The 16,440-nt window shown below is 42.0% G+C and overlaps 1 protein-coding gene across 2 annotated transcripts in view; it reads left to right on the forward strand.

Annotated features, from left to right (window-relative positions):
- Positions 1–13,444, forward strand: part of dcps (decapping enzyme, scavenger) — a 96,621-nt gene extending 83,177 nt beyond the window's left edge. Inside the window, exons 5-6 of one of the 2 annotated variants that reach the window (XM_072238424.1) lie at positions 11,532–11,642; positions 12,968–13,444. In XM_072238424.1, coding sequence (XP_072094525.1) covers positions 11,532–11,642; positions 12,968–13,234 — 378 coding nt within the window. In that variant the 3' untranslated portion in view covers positions 13,235–13,444. The remainder of the gene's footprint in view (positions 1–11,531; positions 11,643–12,967) is intronic. The other variant, XM_072238425.1, reaches the window with a different exon arrangement.
- Positions 13,445–16,440: the final 2,996 nt, after the last annotated feature.

The raw sequence follows: 16,440 nt of genomic DNA on the forward strand, positions 1-16,440 counted from the left end.
GCTGACTAAACTTAAAACCCTCTGCAGCTTCTTTTGGTCCTGTGCAGTAGCAACCCCACCACCCCCCGCCCCATACCAGACAGTGATGCAGCCTGTCAGAATGCTCTTCCACGGTACATCTATAGAAGTTTTTGAGTGTATTTGTTGACATACCAGATCTTTTCAAACTCCTAATGAAGTATAGTCACTGTCTTGCCTTCCTTATAACTGCATCGATATATTGGGACCAGGTTAGATCCTCAGAGATCTTGACACCCAGGAACTTGAAGCTGCTCACTCTCTCCACCTCTGATCCCTCTTTCAGGATTGGTATGTGTTCCTTCGTCTTACCCTTCCTGAAGTCCACAATCAGCTCTTTCATCTTACTGACGTTGAGTGCCAGGTTGTTGCTGTGGCACCACTCCACTAGTTGGCATATCTCACTCCTGTACGCCCTCTCGTCACCACCTGAGATTCTACCAACAATGGTTGTATCATCAGCAAATTTATAGGTGGTATTTGAGCTATGCCTAGCCACACAGTCGTATGTATAGAGAGAGTAGAGCAGTGGGCTAAGCACGCACCCCTGAGGTGCACCAGTGTTGATTGTCAGTAAGGAGGAAATGTTATCACCAATCCATACAGATTGTGGTCTTCCGGTTAGGAAGTCGAGGATCCAATTGCAGAGGGAGATACAGAGGCCCAGGTTCTATAACTTCTCAATCAGGATTGTGGGAATGATGGTATTAAATGCTGAGCTATAGTCAATGAACAGCATCCTGATGTAGGTGTTTGCGTTGTCCAGGTGGTCTAAAGCCATGTGAAGAACCATTGAGATTGCATCTGCTGTTGACCTATTGTGGCGATAGGCAAATTGCCTTGGGGCAGGAGTTCAGTCTAGTCATGACCAACCTGTCAAAGCATTTTATCACTGTAGATGTGAGTGCTACCAGGCGATAGTCACATTATTCTTCTTAGGCACTGGTATAATTGTTGCCTTTTTGAAGCAAGTGGGAACTTCTGCCCGTAGCAGTGAGAGGTTGAAAATATCCTTGAATACTCCTGCCAGTTGATTGACACAGGTTTTCAGAGCCTTACCAGGTAGTCCATTGGGACCTTCTGCCTTGCGAAGGTTCATTCTCTTTAAAGACAGCCTAACATCGGCCATTGAGACAGAGATCACAGGGTCATTAGGTGTAGCAGGGATCTTCACAGCTGTAGTTATATTCTTCCTTTCAGATCAGGCATAAATGGTGTTGAGTTCATCTGGTAGTGAAGTATCACTGCCATTCATGCTATCGGGTTTTGCTTTGTAGGAGGAAATGTCTTGCAAACCCTGCCGGAGTTGTACATCCAATGTCGCCTTCAACCTCATTCAAAATTGTCTCTTTGCCCTTGAGATAGCTCTCTGCAAATCATACCTGGTTTTCTGGTACAGGCCTGGGTCACCAGATTTGAATGCCACAGATCTAGCCTTCAGCAGACGACATACCTCCTGGTTCATCCATGGCTTTTTGTTTGGGAACGTACAGTAAGTCTTTGCAGGCACACACTCATCCACACAGGTTTTAATGAAGTCAGTAACAACTGCAACATACTCATCCAGGTTCAAAGATGAATCCCTGAATACAGTCTAGTCCACCGATTCAAAGCAGTCCTGTAGGCGTTCCTGTGCTTTCCTTTACGATACCTTCTTGGTCCTCACTACTGGTGCTGCAGTCTTTAGTCTTTGCCTATACTCAGGGAGTAGAAGTACAGCCAGGTGATCAGACTTCCCAAGTGAGGGCGTGGAATAGCACAGTAAGCATTCTTGATGGGGTGGTGTAACAATGGTCCGGTGTGTTGTTTGCTCTAGAATTGCAAGTGATCTGTTGATGGTAATTGCTTAGTGATTTTTTTTCAGACTGGCCTGGTTAAAATCCCCCAAAACGATGGTGAAGGCAGTAGAGTGCGCAGTTTCATGCATGTTGCTCCCATTGCTCAGATCATCTAAAGCCTGATTGATATTGGTGTCAGGTGGAATATATACTGCTACCAAAATGATTCCAGAAATCTCCTGCGGTAGGTAAAAAGGACGGTACTTTACTGCTAGATATTCCAGGTCTGATGAGCAGAATTGGGACAGCATTGATATATTTGTGCATCAAGACGAGTTGATCGTGAGGCAATACTCCTCCACGTCTGCTTTTGAGAGACTCTATAGATCTATCCTGATGGCATATTGTAAATTTGTTGATCTGAATCACTGCATCCGGTACAAAAGGGGTTAACCAGGATTCCGTGAAACAAAGGACACAAACAGAGGTGCCTGTCGGAATAAAAGGCAGAGATAACAGGTGAAGGGAAAATTGGTTTTCTGGAGGTATTGAGGCCCTGGTTAAGGAAAAAAAAGGAGGTGCATAGCAGGTATAGGCAGATAGGAACAAATGAGGTGCTTTTGGAGTATAAGAAATGCAAGAGAACACTTAAGAAAGAAATCAGGAGGGTTAAAAGAAGGTATGAGGTTTCCCTAACAGACAAGGTGAAGGAGAATTTTCAGGGCTTCTACAGATATGTTAAGAGCAAAAGGATTGCAAGAGACAAAATTGGTCCTCTGGAAGACCAGAATAGTAATCCATGTGTGGAGCCAAAAGAGATGGGGGAGGTTTTCAATAATTTTATTTTTGTGTCTGTATTTACTCAGGAGTGAGGCAAAGCAGCATCAACTTTATGGACCCTGTACAGATTACAGAGGAGGAGGTGTTTGCTGTCTTGAGGCAAATTAGGGTGGATAAATCCCCAGGGCCTGACAATGTGTTCCCTCAGGAAGCAAGTGCAAGTAATAGGCTAGGGCCCTGCAGGGATATTTAAATCATCCTTAGCAATAGGTAAAGTACCAGAAGATTGAAGGATAGCCAATGTTGTTCCACTGTTTAAGAAAGGCTCTAAAAATAAACCAGGAAATTATAGGCCAGTGAGCCTATATAAGTATTTGGATAGACATAGACTGATTAAGGATAGACGGTATGGCTTTGTGCATAGTAAGTCATGTCTAATCAATCTTATAGAGTTTTTCAAGTAAGTTACCAGGATCGTTACATGGTTGCCTCTCTGACTGGAGGCCTGTGACTAGTGGTGTGCTGCAGGGATCTGTGCTGTGTCCCTTGTTGTTTGTCATCTGTATCAATGATCTGGATGATCAAGTGATCAACTGGATCATCAAATTTGTGAATGACAACAAGATTAGGGGTGTAGAGAACAGTGAGAAAGACTGTCACGGAATGCAGCAAAGTCTGGAACAGCTGTAAAAAATGGGCTAAAAATGGCAAATGGAATTTAATGCAGACAAGCGTGAGGTGTTGCACTTTGGTAGGACCAACCAGGTTAGGTCTTACACAGTGAATGGTTGGACACTGAGGAGTGCTGCAAACAAAGGGGTCTAGGAACGCAGGTCCATAATTCATTGAAAGTGGTGTCACAGGTAGATAGGGGCATAAAGAAAGCTTTTGGAACATTAGCCTTCATTAATCAAAGTACTGAGTACAGGAGATGGGAGGTTATGTTGAAATTGTATGAGATGTTGGTAAGGCCTAATTTGGAGTATTGTGTGCAGTTTTGATCATCTCCCTACAGAAAAGGTGTAAACAAGGTTGAAAGGGTATAGAGAAAATTTAGAAGGATGTTGCCATGTCTGAAAGGTCTAAATTATAAGGAAATATTGAATAGGTTAGGACTTTATTCCTTGGAATGTAGAAGATTGAGGGGAGATTTGATAGAGGTATTCAAAATTCTGAGGGATATAGATGGGGTAAATGCAAGCAGGCTTTTTCCACTGAGGTTGGGTGGGACTACAACCAGAGGTCGTGGGTTAAGGGTGAAAGGTAAAAAGTTTAAGGGGAACATGCAGGGAAACTTATACACTCAGAAGGTCATGAGAGAGTGGAACGAGCTGCCAGTACAAGTGGTGAATAAGAGCTCGATTTCAATGTTTAAGAGAAGTTTGGATAGGTACATGGATGGTCAGGTTATGTAGGGCGATGATCCTGGTGCAGGTCAATGGGAGTAGACAGTTGAAATGGTTTGGAACAGACTAGCTGGGACGAGGGGCCTGTTTCTGTACTGTACTTTTCTATGTCTGTCCAACATGCATGTGCAGAAATTTGCTACAGTTTTTGGTGACATACCAAATCTCAAACTCCTAATGAAGTATAGCCATTGACATGCCTTCTACATGATTGTGTCAATGTGTTGGGCTCAGGATAGATCTTCTGAGATATTGATGTCCAGGAACTTGAAGCTGCTCACCTGTTCCAATGTTAATCCCTCAATAAACACTGGTTTGTGTTCTCCTGTCTTCCCCTTCCTGAATTCCACAATCAGTTCCTTGGTCTTGCTGATGTTGAGTACCAAGTTGGCACTGCGACACTACTCAAACTACCTGATCTATATCACTCCTTTATGCCTCCTTGTTGCCATCTGAGGTTCTGCCAACAATAGTTGTGTCATCGATGAGTTTGTACATGGTACTTGAACTGTGCTTAGCCACAATGTCATGAACATGGTGAGCATTGGGCTAAGCATGGAGCCTTGAGGGTGCGCCTGTATTGATTGTTGGCAAGGAGGAAACATTACGATCGGCACTGAGGGTTTCCAGTATTTTCTGGTTCTTGTTCATGTTAACAAGCAGTCAACTACTCCTTATATTTTTGATTATCTCTGGATTTAATTTCCATACCCTTGTAGCCCACTAGGCTTGCCTTCACGTTCGTCTAGGGGAATCAGCTTTCGGCCCCGCCAAACAGGGAATTCAAGTTTGGGTGGATGCTGTGTAATGTACCCCAGTACAAACCCACAACGCAAATATCAGACAGTACACAATATGTGATTAAATGATTACATTTTATATCTCTTACTTTGCTATGTGGTTAGTAGAGAAACGAAATGTTAAAGAAAAAGGCGCCACTCTTCTTAAATAGTTCATGCACAAAAATCGTCAGAGCTCATGCCTCAGGTATTCCTCCATAAACGACCTCTGCCGAAACGTCGCCGACCTCCGGACCCTCGAATTCCTGTATACGCTGTCTGGTGATCACCAAGCGCTCTCTGCACTCGACCTTCCTCTTCACTCTCCTCGACCGAAAAACCCCGGCTCCCAGACATACAAGAAAGAATAACATTTCTCCCATTGGTTAGCTACCCGTTATCTGTAGTTATAACCCAAACATCGCTGCTGCAGAGAAACCATTACATCAGCAGTTAACATTACAGCGAGGCCATTTCCTTAGCCTTAGCAGTTAACATTACAGAGAAGCCATTACATTAGCCTTAGCAGTTAGCAGTACAGGTGTACCCGGCTTTTCGAATGTTCACTTTACGAAATGTCACCGTTACGAAAGGCCTACATTAGTTACCTGTTTTCGATAACAGAAGGTGCTTTCACTGTTACGAGAAAAGGCAGCACGCGCCCGAACAGCCAAGCTCCTCCCCCGGAACTGCATTCTAGCCGCCATTGCTTAAACACGTGCTTTATCTCAGTTTATTTTGTGCATCTGATAGCAAGATGAGTTCTAAGGTATCGGGAAAGCCTAAAAGAACTCGTAAGGGTGTTACACTTAGCGTAAATCTAGACATACTTGAGCGTTTCGATCGTGGTGAACGAAGTAAGGACATTGTCCACACGTTTTGCCTGCGTCCACTATTCGCACTATTTATACGCAGAGAGAAAGAGTTTTGAAAGCTGCCGATGTTAGACTATAAGACCATAAGACAAAGGAGCAGAAGTCGGCCATTCGGCCCATCGAGTCTGCTCTGCCATTTTACCATGAGCTGATCCATTCTTCCATTTAGTCCCACTCCCCCGCCTTCTCACCATAAGCTTTGATGCCCTGGCTACTCAGATACCTATCAATCTCTGCCTTAAATACACCCAATGACTTGGCCTCCACTGCCGCCCGTGGCAACAAATTCCATAGATTCACCACACTCTGGCTAACAAAATTTCTTTGCATCTCTGTTCTGAATGGGCACCCTTCAATCCTTAAGTCATGCCCTCTCGTACTAGACTCCCCCATCATGGGAAACAACTTTGCCACATCCACTCTGTCCATGCCTTTTAACATTCGAAACGTTTCTATGAGATCTCCCCTCATTCTTCTAAACTCCAAGGAATACGGTCCAAGAGCAGACAAACGTTCCTCATATGTTAACCCTCTCATTCCTGGAATCATTCTAGTGAATCTTCTCTGTACCCTTTCCAACGTCTCCACATTCTTTCTTAAATAAGGGGACCAAAACTGCCCACAATACTCCAAGTGAGGTCTCACCAGCGCCTTATAGAGCCTCAACATCACATCCCTGCTCCTATACTCTATTCCTCTAGAAATGAATGCCAACATTGCATTCGCCTTCTTCACCACCAACTCAAGCTGGAGGTTAACCTCAAGAGTATCCTGCACGAGGACTCCCAAGTCCTGTTGCATCTCAGAACTTTGAATTCTCTCCCCATTTAAATAATAGTCTGCCCGTTTACTTCTTCTGCCAAAGTGCATAACCATACACTTTCCAACATTGTATTTCATTTGCCGCTTCTTTGCCCATTCTCCCAATCTATCCAAGTCTCTCTGCAGACTCTCTGTTTCCTCAGCATTACCGGCTCCTCCACCTACCTTTGTATCATCAGCAAACTTAGCCACAAAGCCATCTATTCCATAATCCAAATCGTTGATGTACAACGTAAAAAGAAGCAGCCCCAACGCGGACCCCTGTGGAACACCACTGGTAACCGGCAGCCAACCAGAATAGGATCCCTTTATTCCCACTCTCTGTTTCCTGCCAATCAGCCAACGCCCTATCCACGTAACACACATCAAAGTTGCTGGTGAATGCAGCAGGCCAGGCAGCATCTCTAGGAAGAGGTACAGTTGACGTTTTGGGACGAGACCCTTCGTCCTGATTCCAGTAAGTGAAACTATACTGTACATACATTATTTCTACTTTATATAGGCTGTGTATTCTTATGTGTTATTTGGTATGATTTGGCAGCTTCATAGCTTAAAGGCTACTGGAGAGAGTGTTTCTGCCGAGACTGTTTCCGCGAGATTTTCGCTGCGCTAGACAGTGCTACAGAAAAGTATTTCTACTTTATATAGGCTGTGTATTTTTATGTGTTATTTGGTGTGATTTGGCAGCTTCATAGCTTAAAGGCTACTGGAGAGAGCGTTTCTGCTGAGTACGCTTACGCCGTGTTTTTGCCGAGAGCGCTTCCGCGAGATTTTCGCTGCGCTAGACAGTGCTGCAGAGAAGTATTTCTACAAACCCCATTTCCAGAAAAGTTGGGATATTTTCCAAAATGCAATAAAAACAAAAATCTGTGATATGTTAATTCACGTGAACCTTTATTTAACTGACAAAAGTACAAAGAAAAGATTTTCAATAGTTTTACTGACCAACTTAATTGTATTTTGTAAACATACACAAATTTAGAATTTGATGGCTGCAACACACTCAACAAAAGTTGGGACAGAGTTAAAATAAGATTGAAAAGTGCACAGAATATTCAAGTAACACTGGTTTGGAAGACTCCACATTAAGCAGGCTAATTAGTAGCAGGTGAGGTATCATGACTGGGTATAAAAGTAGCGTCTATCAAAGGCTCAGCCTTTGCAAGCAAGGATGGGTCGTGGCTCACCCCTTTGTGCCAAAATTTGTGAGAGAGTTGTTAGTCAGTTCAAAAGGAACATTTCTCAACACAAGATTGCAGAGAATTTAGGTCTTTCAACATCTACAGTACATAATATTGTGGAAAGATTCAGAGAATTCAGAGACATCTCAGTGCATAAACAGCAAGGTCAGATACCACTGTTGAAGGCACGTGATCTTCGAGCCCTCAGGCGGCACTGCCTAAGAAACCGTCATGCTACTGTGACAATTATAGCCACCTGGGCTCGGGAGTACTTCGGAAAACCGTTGTCACTCAACACAGTCCATCGCTGCATCCGGAAATGCAACTTGAAACTGTATTACGCAAGGAGGAAGCCATACATCAACTCTGTGTAGAAACGCCGGCGAATTCTCTGGGCCCGAGCTCATCTCAGATGGACCGAAAGACTGTGGAACCGTGTGCTGTGGTCAAATGAGTCCACATTTCAGCTAGTTTTCGGAAAAATCGGGCGTCAAGTTCTCCATGCCAAAGATGAAAATGACCATCCAGATTGTTATCAGCGAAAGGTGCAAAAGCCAGCATCTGTGATGGTATGGGGGTGCATCAGTGCCCACGGCATGGATGAGTTGCATGTATGTGAAAGTACCATTGACTCTGAGGCGTATATTAGAATTTTAGAGAGACATATGTTGCCATCAAGGCAACGTCTCTTCCCGGGATGTCCATGCTTATTTCGGCAGGACAATGCCAGACCACATTCTGCACGGGCTACAACAGCGCGGCTTTGTAGACACAGAGTGCGTGTGCTTGACTGGCCTGCTGCCAGTCCAGATCTATCTCCTATTGAAAATGTATGGCGCATCATGAAGAGGAGAATCAGACAACGGAGACCACGGACCGTTGAGCAGCTGAAGTCTTATATCAAGCAAGAATGGACAAAATTTCCAATTGCAAATCTACTACAATTAGTATCCTCAGTTCCAAAACGATTAAAAAGTGTTATTAAAAGGAAAGGTGATGTAACACAATGGTAAACATGCCTCTGTCCCAACTTTTGTTGAGTGTGTTCCAGCCATCAAATTCTAAATTTGTGTATGTTTACAAATTACAATTAAGTTGGTCAGTAAAACTATTGAAAATCTTTTCTTTGTACTTTTGTCAGTTAAATAAAGGTTCATGTGAATTAACATACCACAGATTTTTGTTTTTATTGCATTTTGGAAAATATCCCAACTTTTCTGGAAATGGGGTTTGTACTTTATATAGGCTGTGTATTTATCATATCATTCCTGCTTTTACTATATGTTACTGTTATTTTAGGTTTTATGTTATTTGGCATGATTTTGTAGGTTTTTTTTGGGTCTGGGAATGCTCAAAAATTTTTCCCATATTAATAAATGGTAATTGCTTATTCACTTTACAACATTCCGGCTTACAAACCATTTCATAGGAACACTCTACCTTCGGATGGCGGGGGAAACCTGTACTGAGAAACCCTACACCCTTCTATCTCATGGTTCCTGGACCATTTGCTGAAACATCTCCACCTTAAAGGCCTTCCAATATTCTGTTAGAGTTTTGTTTGCAGTGCCTTGATTCCAGGTCTGTTCTCATCCATTTAAAATTGGCCCTTATCTAAATGACTATTTTCGACGTGAAATCATCATAATCCTTTTTCCATAAACCCTACTATATCCTCATTAGCTTATTGATATAACTGTGACAATCATTGTTCAAGGTCATCATTGTTATTAACAGTTTTAGATGAGAGAGAGAGAGAGAGACTTTGAAATACTTAATATTAAAAATTTCACATTAATTTCTTTCGAAAAAGCAGAAATAGACATTTGAACTTGTCACAAGATTCCATCCATATGTACAACACGCAGTCCACCGGCCAGTATTTCTATAGGAACACAACAGATGCTGGAAATCCAGAACAACACACACAGGAGGAACTCAGCAGATCAGTCAGCATCTATGTTGAGGAATAAACATTTGATGGTTTGGGCCAAGACCCTTCATCCATTTCTATAGGAATAAGCTTATAAGACTCAAGCTTTCTTTTGAAAACATCTTTTTTTTGTGAGAGCATTGAAGTGTATGCAAGGGTAAAGGAGAGGGAGTAAAATACTATGTTTGGGAGCGGGGTTGGAGGGTAAAGCAGTTCGATGTTGGGTGTGAAGGATGATACAGTGGGCCATTGTGTGCAGAGAGGGATATTGTGGTTATATTGTTTTATGAAGGATAAGGTCCAATGTTGTGTGGGGAAAGAGGTCATTGGGTGGGATACTACTTGAGAAGTGGGGATAATGTGTGGGAAGCTGAGGTGTGACATGTTGGGATATGCTCTGGGGACTCTGTGAAGGAAGATAAAATAAATGTATGTAGGAGAAGCTGGAGAGCTGGTAAACTTGATACTAGATATGCCATGTTGTTTCATTCCAGGGAAATGCTCCAAGAATTTCACAAGCAGTGAGGTGATAAGCATTTGTTGAAGGAAGTAGATTAGCATACTCCTCTTTCAACAGTATGGTAAGATATTTCATTGAACTGAAGCAGGCAGAGAGTTGCAAACAGCCCATCCAAAGGATATCTGGGTATCAAACAGACAGCATTCTCTGAGTACTACGGTGAATTATGTTGTTAAAAATTTTTGACTGGAACTCTTTAGAATCAGGCCAGAAATGCTTATGACTGAACCAAGCTAGCACCTTAATAGTATAATGCTTTTACAGAAAGGTGCAACATTTGTTAATGACTTCAGATTCTGAGACACCTATGGTTTTAAGTCAGAATAATGACATTTTGGGAATAATATTGACAGGAGAGTAGCTTTAACAAAAACTTATAATTTTCATTTAATAAAAAATGTCAATGATCTTCAACAGAGCCTCATAAAACAAAAAGGAAGCTTTTGAGTTGGGTAATGAATGCTTGGACGGGGTAGGGCATAGATTTCAAGGTAAAAATGATAAAAATGTGACTATGATTATGGTAACCTAATTCTTTTAATCTGTTTTATATACAATTGCATAGAATAGACACAACAGAAAATGAGTTTGTGACCTCACTCTCTGCAAGTGCATTTCCTTTGTTGTCAACCCAGCAATGTCTGACCTTTGCTGAATTTATTCCTACTACCCAGACATGGCCAGTGAATCACTTCTTTAAGAACTTCTCTTCCCATTCTCATGGGATTCTCTCAAAGACATCTAGCTTCCCACCTGGATTCCCTCAAGGATCTCTCACTCCTTGCCTATTTCTCAACTATAATTTCTCAGTGTGGGAACACATCCTCCAATTCAGACTCATACCACCATTGTTATCACCCCAATTATCTCTTCATCTGCCCAACTCAAAAACTCAAAAATGCTTCATAATCATTTGTGTCTTTGAAGATTGTTTGACTGCTGTGGTATGGAGTTGAAGAAAAGATAAGCAGACATTTAGAAGCAACAGATTGAAGGGAGTTTTAGAGAAGAGTGAGAGGGTGGGGGGGGGATGTCATGATTTGCAAAACAAAAAAAAGTTTTTTTTTGAAGAGGCTGCTGTTGGTGGATTTGGAGAAGAGGGGACCCCTCCTGTGAATATCAGGTAACACAAGAATCAGAAAGGGAAATTGGAAGGTCAGCACAGAAATAGATGCGAATACAGTCATGAGCAAGGTGAGCTCAAGGGATATTTGCAGAGACTTGAGGATGACCAAAAGATATGAGTTCAGAGGTGCGCCAGTAGGAAACGTGGAAGGGAAATGGGAGGGAAGTGGTTATGCAGAGAAATCCATCATCTCCGTGTCAGAGAATATCAAGAATTCCTTTCACTTGTTCTTGCAAGATGAAAAATTTTAAGAAAATGTTTTCTACTACAGCACAGTGAATAAGGGATTCTATGCCTCTGTTGTTTGCTGCAGGTTGATGATTTGTATCTGATTGCTATTTCCCACTGCCGTGATGTGAAGTCGCTGCGGGATCTAACGGCAGAGCACCTGCCGATGCTACAGACTATACTGCAGGAGGGACAGGTGAGTGACTATTTCCTTAATCTACAGCGGCCTTTGTATATTCCATTAAGATGTAGTTCCATAGGCACTTGCAGCTGCCACCTTTAGCATGTATCAGCCAACTTACTTTCACATGCAGCTGGGCGCATGACGTCCATGGAGAGAATGAACCCATTGAGATTTGCAGCACAGAAAGTCATCTGGCATGTTGTGTCTCTGCCAGCTCTTGGCTAAAGCAGTTGAAAATTAATCCCACACACCTCTCTCCTTCAGTTTCTGATATTTATACATTTTGGCTTCAGTAAAGTTAAATCTTAGAAGAACTGCCAAAGTCTGCCTTTATATCCATTGCAGCCTAAGCTTCGAAACAAATTTTGTCCATGAGCCTTGTAATACTACACATGTGGCAGCTGAGAGCTATGATGTTCATCTGCATTGAACTATAATACATATTAACAAAATGATGTCCTAGTAATACCAAATGAATATCAGAAAACAGCAGAGACTGGAAATCTGAAATAAAAGCAGAAAGTACAGATTAGGGAACATTTACAGAGTCACAGAGTTCTGCAGCATGGAAACAAGCCTTTCGGTCCAACTTGTCTATGCTGACCAAGTTGCCTTTGTGAGCTTGTCCCATTTGCCTGTGTTTGGCCCATATCCCTCTAAAGACAAAGTTACTGTTTCAGGTTGAGGCCACTTCATTGAAACCAGGAAGGTGAGAGAACAGGTGATTTTCAAGTTGCAGAGGGGGTGGATGAAGGATTTTTAACACAAAGGGTATCTGCTAGGTTGAAGCTACAGTTGGCATTGTCATGTGCTATGTATGAATCGTCACGTTATAGAGAGAGAGTAAATAAAGGGGTATGTAAAAACTGTGAAATTAGATAAAAATTTTTGTAGAGAACTGAAACCCAAAAGGTAATATTAGAAATGTCCAGCAGACCAGGCAATATTCAGGAGAGAGAAAAACTGACTTAAAATCACACATGGAAAAATTATTGAAATCCATGTTGAGTTTTTTAAAATTGTGAACAACTTGAAGCAAAAAATAGAAACATTACAACAGTTCATGTGGATCAGATCACTGAAAGCATGGTAAGAGTCATGGAACAAGTGAGTAAAGTATGTGTGTTGGCATCACTGGTACCAGGAATTTTTTTTTACTGCTTCCAAATTTTCCAGGTTTTATATGCCACGTAAGCAGCAAATGGAAGCTCTGTAGATTCTTGTTGACTGGAAAACATTGTGATTATCTGTCAAATTACAGACACCTGAACATGTAAAGCACTCGTATTTTTTACAAGAGTATCTTTACAGCTATCATTCCATTTTTTCTCCCACAGAATGCCATCTCCAAACGATATAATATTCCAAAAAGCCAGCTGAGGATTTACCTCCATTATCAACCCTCCTACTACCACTTCCATGTTCATTTCACTGCTGTTGGCTATGATGCTCCAGGAACCATGGTAGAACGCGCGCATCTACTTTCCAACGTCATAGAGAATCTGCAGTTCGACCCGGAGTACTACCAGAAACGAACCCTGACATTTGCCTTGAAGGCTGATGATCCCCTGTTGCAGAAATTTAAAGAGCACGGAAGAATATAGATGAGAGACACTTTTGTTCGTGCACATTTGGTCTTTTGACATGATGCATCTTGATGGTGCACAGTGAGTTTTATAAATATCATCAATGGAGATACATTGTATTTGAGCAAGCGGACTTGTGGACTGATCTCTGTTTATTCATAACATAAAGAATTTTTGTTAAAACAGATCAGAGTAATTTTTGAAGTTATGTCATTAAAATATTGCTTGCCAAAATTTGAGTACAGGTTTCCCCTGCCATCTGAAGATAGAGCATTCCTATGAAACTGTTCGTAAGCCAAAATGTTGTAAAGCGAAGGAGCAATTACCATTTATTTATATGGGAAAATTTTGTGAGCATTCGCAGACCCAAAAATAACCTACCAAATCATGCCAAATAACACATAAAACCTAAAATAACAGTAACATATAGTAAAAGCAGGAATGATATGATAAATACACTGCCTATATAAAGTAGAAATACTTTTCCACAATCATTACTGAACTGTTCTCTGTAGCGAAAATCTCACGCAAGCGCCGTTGGCAGAAAATCTCACACAAGTGCTGTTGGCAAAAACACGGCGCAAGTGCTCTCCAGTAACCTTTAAGCTATGAAGCTGCCAAATCATATCAAATAACACGTAAAAATACACAGCCTATATAAAGTAGAAATAATATATGTACAGTGTAGTATCACTTACCGGAATCGGGACAGCACAGAGCACACTGATGATGGTGTGTTAGGCTGAGTCGTCGCAGGTTTGGTGGTGCGGAGGACCCCACCCTCCGGGCCACCAACCGATACATTGCCGCGAAGCATGTAGGGGTGCAGCGGTAGCCAGGAGGCACACAGCACATCTTTAAGAAAAAAGCCGAAATAAACATGCTAATTAATCACGTGTGGGGCAGCACCTAATTAATTAGCATGTTTATTTCGGCTTTTCTCTTAAAGATATGCTGTGTGCCTCCTGGCTACTGCTGCATTCTCCGCGAATCGGTACAGTATCTGTCCGCGGCCTGGGTGTTGGGGTGGTGGGACACTGGGTGTCATCTCGTCATCTGTTTCCATTACAGCAATCAGCTTATCTTCTCCTATGACTGCCCGCCTCGATGTCGAAGGTCGAGGTTCGTCGTCTGCTGTGGCTGATGTGGAAGGCTTGCTTGATTGCTGAGCCTCACGCATTTTTCTATCATACAGTTCTTTGTAAGGACTCAAAGAATCTTGCAAATATCCCCTAAACCGACGTACCCTTTCAAAATTAAAGTCATACTTTATCATTACTCATTCGATTTCGATTGTTATCCTTTCCTCTTCCAATTGCATCAGCTCTTCATCTATCAGTTCTTGGTCATGGGATGCCAAAACCTCTTCAACATTATGTTCGTCAGCTTCCAGAAGCCAAACTCACTTTGTCCTTGCTTCGTTCACCATGATCGAAACGCTTAATTATGTCTAGTTTTACGCTAACTGTAACACCCTTACGAGCTCTTTCAGGCTTTTCCGACACCATAGGACTCATCTTGCAAACGACTGCTGACAGGCTCGTGTTAAAGCAATGCTGGCGAGAATGCCATTCGGAATCCGGGGAGGGCGGCTGCTCGGGGTGCGCGCTGCTTTTATCGCGCGCTGAATTTTTTTTCGTAACAGTGAAAACACCTTCTGAAAGAGAAAACAGGGTACTAATGTAGGTCTTTCGTAACAGTGAGGTTTCGTAAAGCAAACGTTCGAAAAGCGGGGGACACCTGTATTACAATTAGTGAACTCCTCAAATGCAGTCTCATATAAATTTTGTGATCTTATTCTGTCAACACAGTTAGAGTTGATCCACTTACGAGCCTAGTTTTTCTTGCAACACGCGGCAGCAGGTCTGTTTGAGGGGCGATAGAGAAACAGAGTCACTTGTAAACAGACACAAAGCCCGGCTAAGATTTTGGTCAAATCAGGCAGTAACACTTGGAGCTTTTTGTTCTCAGCGGGCAGGGTCCAGGCTGCGTGACTGCTTGCTCAGTGGAACATCTGTCCCTTCCAATCATGCAAATACATCAAAATAATCTCTGAATTCATTTGTTTCCATGTCTTTGATTCAGCTGTATGTTTTCAAAATGGATGGTTTACTGTGCTAGTTATGGCAGAACCCATTAATCATTTTTTTAAACTAAAAGCTCACTGACAATTTTGCTATAAATATAGCAGTGACGTCTCTATGTTTCTTCTCACTTTCTTCACGAAAGTGCTGACTCTTATAGCCTTCCAAAAGGCCTAGTTATTGGGTGACATCATGCCAAAGGGATATCAGGGTCCTTATTATGTCTTCACTCAAAATGCTTATTTGCACATTATTCAGTTGAACTACACCACACATGGAAGTGAGAGCCTTTATTTTCATTGTGCCAATCTACAAAGCCTAGGATTGTGAGCAAGAAACCAACTAATTCAATACAAAGGAAGGGCTGCATAATAATGACAGGCAGGAAAACGCTGCCTGGCCCATCCAGTTTGTCAAGTTTTGTAGCTAGATTGTATCTACAACCTCGTACCCTGGAAGCTGTCCCATCTTGTCAGTGTGTCTCAATGGTTCACAACCTGGGAAAAACAACCTTATTGGGACATTGTGTCGACAATAGTGTGTGTTATTTCTGGGACCTGAGGATACCACTTCATTGTATGTAGTCAAGTATGTGAAAAGGTCATTAAAACTAATTACAGGCGGTATCTAAAATACAGCTTGCAAACCATATGGTGCCCATCTTTCTTGGCTCTTTGTTCTGTGTCACTTTTCATTCATCTGACTTGTTTGAATTATAGGAGCAGATCTTGATTCAGAAAACAAAACCATCTGTTTCTATCAGCAATGAAAGAAATTAAAATGAACTGGCATATGTTTATATCTAATGTGGGGCTCCACACTAGATGCCTAAGAAACAGATAATGGAAAAAAGTTGTAGTCCCTTAACTTTTTCATCAAAGTACATCATCTGGTCACTAAATGCAGCAAAGAAACAGACATCGCCTCATATCCAAACTATCTTCTGCAGTCCAAACCTGCAAAGTGTGAAGTAAATTTATTATCATATTCACAGTGGCCACTTTCTTAGATGCAGGAGTGGAGTCTTCTGCTGCTGTAGCCCATCCACTTCAAGGTTCAATGTGTTTTGTGTTCATGGTTGCTCTTCTGCACATCACTGTGGTAATGGGTGAGTTATTGTTGCCTTCCTGTCAGCTTGAA

Source organism: Mobula birostris, chromosome 20 (assembly GCF_030028105.1).
Source record: "Mobula birostris isolate sMobBir1 chromosome 20, sMobBir1.hap1, whole genome shotgun sequence".
Classification (NCBI taxonomy): Eukaryota; Metazoa; Chordata; class Chondrichthyes; order Myliobatiformes; family Myliobatidae; genus Mobula; species Mobula birostris.